Raw genomic sequence first — 10388 nt, 5'->3', positions numbered from 1 at the left:
TCACTTCACCTTCCATTACGGAGGTGCTTCCTGTTCCTTACTTAGATGGGCCTCCTATTCCCACAAAGCCTCTCCAAGTTTATCATCGCCGCCCACGGCCTGCAGTCCAAGATAACTCATCTCCTGAACCCGTGGTTGAACCGTCCTTGGATCCTTCTTCGGGAGTTAGCAGTAGTCCTCCTATTGCTCTCAGACAAGGTACTCGTTCCACCCGTAATCCTAATCCTATTTATAATTTTCTTAGTTACCATCGTTTATCATCTTCGCACTATGCTTTTACCTCCTCCTTGTCTTCTGTTTCTGTACCCAAAACAACAGCAGAAGCTCTTTCACATCCAGGGTGGCGCCAGGCTATGATTGAGGAGATGTCTGCCTTACATTCTACTGGTACTTGGGATCTTGTTCCATTGCCACCGGGCAAATCTACTGTGGGTTGTCGTTGGATCTATACTATTAAGGTCGGCTCAGACGGAACCATTGATCGATTAAAAGCCCGCCTTGTGGCTAAGGGCTACACTCAAATCTTTGGTTTGGACTATGGTGATACCTTCTCTCCTGTTGCGAAGATGGCCTCTGTTCGTCTTTTTCTTTCTATGGCTGCCATTCGCCATTGGCCTCTTCATCAACTTGATATTAAAAATGCTTTCTTACATGGTGATCTCGAGGAGGAAGTATACATGGAGCAACCTCCCGGGTTTGTTGCTCAGGGGGAGTCTTCCGGCTTAGTATGTCATTTACGCCGATCTTTATATGGCTTGAAACAATCCCCTCGAGCTTGGTTTGGTCGCTTTAGTGCTGTTATTTCTAAATTTGGCATGATTCAAAGTGAAGCAGATCATTCAGTTTTCTTCCGTCATTCTTCCTCCATGACCTCCATATATCTGGTTGTTTATGTGGATGATATTGTCATTACTGGAGATGATCATGAGGGAATCACTCAGTTAAAACAGCACTTGTTTGATCACTTTTAGACTAAGGATATGGGGAAGTTAAAATATTTTCTAGGAATTGAAGTGGCACAATCTAATGCTGGGATCTGTATCTCACAGAGAAAATATGCTCTAGATATTCTTGAAGAAACTGGAATGTTAGATTCTAGACCTATAGATACACCAATGGATTCCAACACAAAACTTAGTCCAGATCAAGGAGAACCTCTTGCAGATCCTGGTAGATATCGCAGATTAATTGGCCGATTGAATTATTTGACAGTCACTCGGCCAGATATTTCATTTGCCACAAGTATCCTAAGTCAGTTTCTTGACTCCCCATGCGATAGTCATTGGGACGCCGCTGTTAGAGTCCTTAGATATATCAAAGGTGCTCCAGGAAAAGGTTTGTTGTATGAAGATAAAGGACATAACCAGATTGTTGGGTATACTGATGCAGATTGGGCAGGATCTCCATCTGATAGACGTTCTACATCTGGTTATTGTGTTTTTATTGGTGGAAACTTGATATCTTGGAAGAGTAAGAAGCAAAATGTTGTAGCAAGATCTAGTGCGGAAGCTGAATATAGAGCTATGGCACTTGCCACATGTGAACTTATATGGTTGAAGCAATTAGTTAAGGAACTTAAGTTTTGTGAGCCGAGTAAGATGGAACTGGTGTGCGATAATCAAGCTGCCTTACATATTGCTTCCAACCCTGTGTTTCATGAACGGACCAAGCACATAGAGATTGATTGCCATTTCATAAGGGAGAAGTTGCAAAGTGGGGAAATAGTAACAGCCTTTGTCAACTCCAACGATCAACTTGCAGATATTTTCACCAAAGCTCTCCGGGGTCCTCGGATACAATACATATGTAACAAGCTTGGTGCATATGATTTATATGCTCCAGCTTGAGGGGGAGTGTTGAATATCAGATTAGATCTGTTTTGATATAGTTTCCATCTTTAGATATCTAATTCTGTTGGATCTCCTAGTATTAAGGGATCTGATTCTATCTCCTAGTATTAAGGGATCTGATTCTATCATATCTCCTAGTATTAAGGGATTTTATTTCTGTACCTATGTATATATATATATTGACGCTGGGAGATAATTCTCTCAAGGGAATTCATCCAAAACACAATCCTTGTCTCACTCCATTCGTATATTTCAAGTGTAAAGAACTAATTATCATAGCTTAAACAGGTATACAGATACACTGCAGGCATGCGCATTAGATGTTGATATTGAATTGATGGTTGGACATGACATGGCGTATATTGGAGAGAAAGGACTAAATTTATCTGGTGGACAGAGAGCTCGACTTGCTTTGGCGAGGTGATGACTTGATGATGTTCTTTCCTTTTACTCTACTAGTTCATTTGTGCTCTTTTTATTATTTAATTATTATCAAGAAAAATGTTCTGATAGTTGGGAAATTAGCAGGGCAGTGTATCATGGCTCAGATGTTATTATGCTTGATGATGTTCTGAGTGCAGTTGATGCACAAGTTGCTCACTGGATTTTACACAATGCCATTCTCGGCCCTCTTATGCAAGGAAAAACTATATTGCTCTGTACTCACAATGTGCAGGTTATTATGTTCTCTCTTTTACAATTGTTATTTGTTTGCTCAAATTACATTGGTTTTGTCAAGCATTTTGGCAAAATTCTGATTAAATGATATTTAAACTGACACTTTAAGCTATAGCTGAGGAGAGTATTTTCAGATGAAGTATTGTATATTTTTTATTAAAATAAAAATGTAAACATTAGCATATTGACATATCTAAATTCATATGCAGGCAATATCTTTAGCTGACATGGTTGTTGTAATGGACAAGGGGCATGTAAAATGGTTGGGAAGTTCAGCTGCCTTTCCAATTTCTTCATACACAAGATTCTCCCCATCGAATGATATTGATTTAACTTCAAAAAATCACAGAGAATCTTGCAGCTCAGATTCTTCATCCAAACCTAAGGAGCAATCTCTTCCTGAAAAAGAAATTGTGCATTCTCCGGAGATAGCAGAGGAGATAGTTGAAGTTGAGTTAAGGAAAGAGGGAAAAGTTGAAATTGGAGTGTATAAGTGAGTAATAGATCATAAATTGATGATACAAGTGATGTTCAGGGAGCTTATCTTGTCAGTTTTGTGGATTAACTACTGTGCTCTTTGGATAATAATTCCAATTGTTGGTTAACAGTTTAGTGCAATTTGCAGGAACTATGCTGTCTTCATTGGTCAGTTTGTTACAGTTGTTATATGCCTGTCAGCTATCCTCATGCAAGCATCTCGGAATGGAAATGATTTATGGCTATCATATTGGGTTGATACAACAGAAACTGGTCAAACAGTGCACTCTGTGTCCTTCTATCTGGTGGGTAGCTAATCTGTGATACTAGTTTTCGTACTGGATTTCTCTTTGTGGACTATGACTGATACAATTACATATTTTCTGGCATCAAATGTCTAATCCAAAAAGCACAACAAAGTAGTTTCTTTCTTTCTTTCTTTCTTTCTTTCCCTTCAAATTTCCTTTTATTATTCTAATATGATGTTTCAGAAAGAAGTAGTTAAATGAAACTAGCTTGTTAGAAGTTCAGTTTAAAGCATAATTGAAAATTCATGCTCTCTTTACTGTATATAATATTGAACCATTTGGTTATGTAGTGAATAACCTTATCCCATCAGGTACTGATATTATAGCTTCCTAATCTGAGTGTGAAATTAATGTTGCAGGCTATACTATGTCTATTTTGTGCTGTGAATTCCTTTTTCACATTGGTGAGGGCATTCTCTTTTGCGTTTGGTGGATTACAAGCAGCAATTAAGGTACACAATAGACTGCTTAGCAAGCTTATCAATGCACCTGTGCGATTCTTTGATCAGACCCCGGGTGGAAGAATACTGAACAGGTTAGAATCAGATGTCTTCAGACCATAGCAGATTATATTAACATGAAATTTTCTTTAACATGTTTCATGATTTATATTTTTTCATGCAGATTATCTTCAGATCTTTATACAATTGATGATTCTCTTCCATTCATTATGAACATTCTCCTGGCTAATTTTGTAGGCCTGTTGGGCATTGCAATCATTTTGTCATATGTACAGGTATCCCTAATTTTTTTTCTTATTTCGCTAACATTTTATGAAAATTTGAAATTCGTACTAGCCTTCCTCATCGTTGAAGTAATTTTATCCTTTCATTTTCTGTAGGTCTTCTTCCTAGTCCTCCTATTGCCATTGTGGTATATCTACAGTAAACTACAGGTATTTGTTGGTCTTGTTTTTCATTTCCTTGATCTATCCACTTTCTTTGCTTTTAACGCACCTATAAGGATTGATGTTATTGTATTGTATAATTTGGAATTCTTCATAAAAAAAGGTAGTTTTTTAAACTTCAGATCAATTATGGTCTGTTTATAAATATAACTGTGAGTATTCATAATCTTGGTATGATATACATCGTTCAACTGATTTTAGTGTGCATTCAGTTCTTCTACAGATCCACATCAAGAGAATTACGCCGATTGGACAGTGTTTCTCGTTCTCCAATATATACATCTTTCTCAGAAACACTTGATGGAACTTCAACTATAAGGGCTTTCAAATCCGAGGTAAATATATACACCATATCAGAGTTTAATAATAATAATAATCACAGGATGAGGGGGAGCAATTGTTAAACATTGGATCATGTGGGGAGAGGGTTTTGAAGAAGAATGTACATCAGAAAAAAAAAGAAGAAGAAAAGAAAAACTGAATTAAAGGACAAACAAAAGTACATTTATCATATCACATCAATGAGTCCATATGAGATACGGCTATTTGTAAATTCTTACTTCTTATCATAGCCATGAAGAACATAAAATTTTGTGCATGGAATAGAGCTGCTGAGACAAGAGATTATATTTTTCTGTTTTATTGTTTCACATAAAATTCCTGCTTGATGCATGTCAATTTGTTTTTCTTTCTTCCCCCTTTTTTTGGGACTTCCAATACAGTTTGTCATCCATATTTTGATTTGGGTGACTTATATTCCACTTTATTATTGGGAAGTTTTGTTTTCTGAAGGGATTTGTTGCTTGCCCTATGTGTAGTGATTTTTATACTAGCCTTGACTTTTGTGCAATGAGTTAACTATAACAAAATGGGAATTATGGACAGGACTTCTTCTTTGCCAAATTCATTGAACACATCACATTGTATCAAAAGACTTCATACACAGAGACTGTAGCAAGTTTATGGCTTTCCTTGCGTCTTCAGGTAGTTCTTTGCCTTAAATATGTTTTGCAACATTTCAAGCAAAGAAAATGCAGCAATAAACCTACGGTTTATGCCTTATATAAGATTTATTAATGTAGAATTTAAATAAGCTAGTGGATTAATATGCATTATTTTTATTATGTGTAATAGTAACAAATGTGAGACTAGTCTACATGATAAGTACTTTGCTCTCTTATTAAGTTATCTTGGGTTTAAGTATAAGGAATAGCAAGAAGTTATTTCAATAAATATTTTACTGCTTAATTAGTGGGGGGAGTTAAGGGCTATAATAGGGGAAAAAAAGTTGTTCGCCAAATTTCTCTCAATTCCCTTTTGTATATAAAAGGTTAGGTTTGAACTTATGAAATCTATAATCTCATGTTCTTATTCTCAATTGCTTGTAATCTTGAACTTCTTCCAGTTATTAGGTGCATTTATCATCTCATTCATAGCTTTGATGGCTGTTGTTGGATCTCATAGAAGTCTGCCTATCAACTTTGGTACCCCAGGGCTGGTCTGTCGATTACCCTTTTATTAATCTTTGATTAGATCAGCCAATTAATGCAAAATTAAACATATCACAATTATTTATTCTGACAGGTAGGATTGGCCCTCTCATATGCAGCTCCTATCGTATCCTTGTTGGGGAGTTTTTTAACAAGTTTCACTGAAACAGAAAAGGAGATGGTTTCAGTTGAAAGAGCACTTCAAGTATGAAAAGACTTGTTTCATTTTCTAGAGACGTGTTTTGATTTATTTTGCAGAAACTAACATTCGTTAACATATCTAGTACATGGACATTCCTCAAGAAGAACAAGCTGGATGCTTAAATGTGAATCCAGATTGGCCTAACCTAGGAGTTATTGAATTCCAGAATGTCACTTTGAAATATATGCCATCTTTGGCACCTGCAATCTACAATCTTAGTTTTACTATTGCTGGAGGGACACAGGTTAGTTAGTGATACTTGAATATGCAATGAAAGTTTCTATGATTATTAACCCCGTCATTCTTCATACTTTTTACATGGCATGAATTAGGTTGGAATAATTGGAAGAACAGGTGCTGGAAAGTCTAGTGTGTTAAATGCCCTTTTCTGCCTGACCCCAATATGTTCAGGCTCCATTTTAGTTGATGGTACGGACATTAGAAATGTTCCTGTCAGAGAACTGCGTACACATTTGGCTATTGTGCCTCAGAGTCCATTCTTGTTCAATGGATCATTAAGGTACAGAACTGGAATGTCTTTGCATTTGATGATTCTGATGCAAATTATTAATTGCACAATATGTCATGTCTGCTAAATTTTTCAACGTGTTTCAAAACTCCAGGGAGAACCTAGATCCATTTAAGATGAGTGACGACTTAAAAATTTGGGATGCTTTGGAGAAGTGCCATGTGAAAGAGGAAGTAGAAGAAGCTGGAGGGCTGGATATTCTTGTAAAGGAAGGAGGTATATCGTTTTCCGTTGGCCAGCGGCAGCTTCTTTGCCTTGCACGTGCGCTTCTTAAATCTTCAAAAGTACGGGTGATGATTCAAGAGAAGTGGTTATAGTTTGAATTTCCATCATAACAGTAATTTTGCTGTTAATGAAGGATGATAGTGTCTTCCTTGAGAAACAAACTATACATCATACAAAGGCATAACAACAAGGTTATTTTTGTATTCTTGTCCTTGTAGGTTCTCTGTTTGGATGAATGCACTGCCAATGTGGACATTCAAACTGCTTCGCTTCTCCACACCACCATATCCAGCAAGTGCAAAGGCATGACAGTGATCACAATTGCTCACAGGATTTCTACTGTCTTAAATATGGATAGCATTCTGATTTTAGACCATGGCAACCTGGTATGTTTCATTTTGTTTTATTCCGCATCTCACCTCATAGATATGATCTATGACAAAGCACTATACTGACATTTGATCTATGTAATTGACCCCACCCCAGTTAGAAAGATAAGATTTAGCTGTTCTTGTATGTTTCACATGTCAAAAGGGTAATAAGCAGCTTAAGGTTATTTTTTACCGAACCTTGTTGATTTATTACTTGATTAGTTCATGGTTCAACATTACTTAGTATGTAGCTCCTAAAATTCCAAAAACTTTGCAAATCTCTTTACAGTGTGCTTTCCATGGGACAAGCAACAATTTTTAGCTACTTGAGCAGGTACTTGTTAACCCACCTCATTGAATAACATCATTTTCCCTTGTGTTGTGTCTGTGTAGGCTGAACAAGGAAATCCACAGGTTCTTCTGAATGATGAGTCCTCATTATTTTCCAGTTTTGTTAAAGCTTCATCAATGTAACTAACCATCGAAGGTGGCCACTAACACTAGTTGATGAGATCAAACAACTTCAACTATGGTTTTGACGTTGGTCTCCAGTATGCGAATGCGTTGCTGTTGAGGCCATTATTTAACATCACAGATCATCAGTAGTGTGTGCTAGCAACTAATCTCTGCCTGATGGTGTTTTGGCTGTTGTCTTTGTTGGTCAATTTCCTGTAGAACATCAGAACTGAGGTTGCCTGTATCTTAATGAACTCTGATGCAAGACCATAGATCATTGCTAATCCTATGAAAGTTCTGTCTGGATTAGTTTAAGCTCAAACAGAAAGCAAGAAAAAGAAGCAAAAGGATGAAGATACTCAGCTACCAGCTACGCTGCAGTTGAATCATAGCTTTGGGTGGGTGCCCCTTAAAAGATTCTGGTTAGGGGACCTCTCCAATGGTTATTGTGTTGCTTAAATTCTGTATTAGAACTTTAAAATGTAAAAACAGTTTTTGACAGTTACTATAAGATCAATACAAGGTGCTCACGTGCTCTTGTAAAGTTTTAGCAGTTACTATAACTATGTTAAATATGTTCCAAAGTTTTTCGACTGTCAAAGAAAGAGTATAATTTGCAATTGCAAAAGAAGAATGCTTATTAGCTTAAGCATATTGATGCTGAACTTTGGTACTATAACAACACCAAAATTTTATCTCAGTAGATGAGACATCCATTTATGATCCGTGGTGTAGAAATTCGACAAAACTTTTTAAGTTTTAACACCTCACACAGTCTACCTCTTTTATCGGGTTTGAGATTGGGATTGGACTTGTCAAATAAAAAGTCAACGTTTATATGTCTAAATCTTAAGGGTTAATAACGGTTGCCAGTCAAGTCATATTTTGTAGCATTGTGACATATCTAATAACAAATGGCATTGTGTTTTAGAGAGCATTGCATTGTGATTTTTGTTTGCAAATCATGACATATAACATTCCTACTTGATATTTGGCCATGTTTTAACATCTATCTATCTATTCTTATTATACGAAAGTCTACACCTAAATTCTTCTATATTGTATTTAAGCCAAATTTCTCCTACTAATGATGCTATGTTAATAATTTTACTTGGCAAAATTTAAAAATCAACCAATCATCTTTTAGTAAAAAGTTTTTTAAAAAAAATCGTATCTATTATTATTCAATCAAAACGTAAAGTACTAATTAAATACAATAAATATATATATTAAAAGTGCCATAATAATAATTATAAAAATTTTCAGTTACAAATATTAAAATTCTACAACTTAAATATATTAATACTCTTACTACTACATTGTTTAGTCTACTTATGCATGCTACATAAGATTTTACTACTCTTTATTTCTTAATATTTCATACCAATTAACGAAAACTCCTTTAAGTAAGTTTAAATTTGTCACATTTTTTTATTAAATACATTCAAATATATTATGATTATAAAATTAATTCATAATTTTATATTTATATTTTCTGTATTTTTTATTCTCATTTATTTTTCTAAATCCAAATTTAAATTTAGCACATCTCTTTACTAAATATATTCAAATATATCATAATTATAAAAATAATTTATATTTTTGGTTTTTTTATTTTTATTTATTTTTTTAATTATTTGCAACCCAAAGAACACTGTATAAAAAGACAAAATATGACAATTAAAACAAATATAAAGATAGAAGCAACAAATAAAAATGTAATTTTGTACAACTCTAATATAAAAAGTCTATGTCTTTTTAAATAAGATCAAATTTTCATTAGATTATGATTATAAAATTAATTCATAATTTTATATTTATATTTTTTGTATTTTATTCTCATTCATTTTTCTAAACCCAAATTTAAATTTGACACATCTCTTTACTAAATATATTCAAATATATCATAATTATAAAAATCAAATTTTCATTAGATAAAAAAAAACGTGAACGGCAGGATTCGAACTTGCGCGGGCAAAGCCCACATGATTTCTAGTCATGCCCGATAACCACTCCGGCACGTCCACTATGTTGTTTTAAAATTACAAATCATATATACTGTATAATAAGCTAAAATAAGTGAAAGAAAGCTACACCTTTTTGCCCGAAGTTTTTTGTTATACAATATTTAGTGTATTAATAAGCAGGATTCACTCTTATATTTGTTGTATATAAAATTAATAAAAATAAAATTAGTTAAGATGACAAGTAATTTATTGTTTGACCCATGATCTCTTAATTTATAACTTTAAGTAATTTCCAATGTTTGACCCATGATCTCTTAATTTTGGAAATAGCAAGATTTTTTTTTTAAATTATAGATAACGAACGATGTTTAAAAAAAAAATTGGATATCAATTTTTTTTTTGTATTTTTATTAGAATCTTACTACATATATAAGTATTTTTTATAATTAAATTTAATCAAGTTGATTCAACTCAACAAAAAATCACTCACATAATGTACGTGTAAATCATATATTTTTTTTGTATTTTTTTTCGTGTTATATTTTTTTTTATGCGTTTCCTTCTTCGCCTCTTCCTTCTTCTTTATTGTTGTTGTTGCTGAATTTTTTTTTAAATTTCTTCTCATCCGATCCTCCTCTTGGTGTTAGCAGTATTTTTTTAATTTTTAAATTTTTTTTTTGTATTTTTATTAGAACAAGAAGAATTATAAAAAAGTAAAACAAAAAGAAGATGATGAAAAAAGAAAAAAAAATATTTGAAAAAACATAAAACAAAAAAATAATATTAAAATTTTTTAGCTATGACACAAAAAAATTTTTAACCGTGACATAATAAAATTTTAAATCAACTAGAACTTGTTCGACTTCTTTTTTCTTCGGGCAGAATTTATGTGTTATTGTTTGTATAATTACATTTTTGCTTCAAAAAT

General features: G+C 33.8%; 2 protein-coding genes and 1 non-coding gene across 5 annotated transcripts in view; 2 read left to right on the top strand and 1 right to left on the bottom strand.

The window, feature by feature from the left end:
• LOC107612825 (ABC transporter C family member 13) overlaps window positions 1-8193 on the top strand; it is a 19286-nt gene extending 11093 nt beyond the window's left edge. For 2 of the 3 annotated variants that reach the window (XM_016314578.2, XM_016314576.2), the window contains 16 exons: window positions 2139-2270; window positions 2376-2526; window positions 2738-3021; window positions 3154-3310; window positions 3673-3848; window positions 3938-4049; window positions 4155-4208; window positions 4433-4555; window positions 5106-5204; window positions 5626-5718; window positions 5805-5915; window positions 5995-6156; window positions 6245-6432; window positions 6536-6725; window positions 6885-7052; window positions 7431-8193. In XM_016314578.2, the coding sequence (XP_016170064.1) occupies window positions 2139-2270; window positions 2376-2526; window positions 2738-3021; window positions 3154-3310; window positions 3673-3848; window positions 3938-4049; window positions 4155-4208; window positions 4433-4555; window positions 5106-5204; window positions 5626-5718; window positions 5805-5915; window positions 5995-6156; window positions 6245-6432; window positions 6536-6725; window positions 6885-7052; window positions 7431-7511 (2281 nt within the window). In that variant the 3' untranslated portion in view covers window positions 7512-8193. The remainder of the gene's footprint in view (window positions 1-2138; window positions 2271-2375; window positions 2527-2737; window positions 3022-3153; window positions 3311-3672; window positions 3849-3937; window positions 4050-4154; window positions 4209-4432; window positions 4556-5105; window positions 5205-5625; window positions 5719-5804; window positions 5916-5994; window positions 6157-6244; window positions 6433-6535; window positions 6726-6884; window positions 7053-7430) is intronic. The other variant, XM_016314577.2, reaches the window with a different exon arrangement.
• LOC110265829 (uncharacterized mitochondrial protein AtMg00810-like) lies at window positions 7-2132 on the top strand. The gene has a single exon (XM_021109178.1). The coding sequence runs from the start codon at window positions 981-983 to the stop codon at window positions 1845-1847; it is 867 nt and encodes a 288-aa protein (XP_020964837.1). The 5' UTR covers window positions 7-980; the 3' UTR covers window positions 1848-2132.
• TRNAS-AGA lies at window positions 9439-9520 on the bottom strand. Its single transcript has one exon. It is a non-coding gene; the product is annotated as a tRNA-Ser (tRNA).

The sequence above is a fragment of the Arachis ipaensis genome, chromosome B08, assembly GCF_000816755.2.
Source record: "Arachis ipaensis cultivar K30076 chromosome B08, Araip1.1, whole genome shotgun sequence".
In the NCBI taxonomy this organism is placed as follows: domain Eukaryota; kingdom Viridiplantae; phylum Streptophyta; class Magnoliopsida; order Fabales; family Fabaceae; genus Arachis; species Arachis ipaensis.
This window is presented reverse-complemented; position numbering and strand designations above follow the sequence as displayed.

Excerpts from the sequence above, each read along its gene's own strand:
- LOC110265829 (XM_021109178.1), top strand. The coding sequence starts at position 981 with ATGGGGAAGTTAAAATATTTTCTAGGAATTGAAGTGGCACAATCTAAT.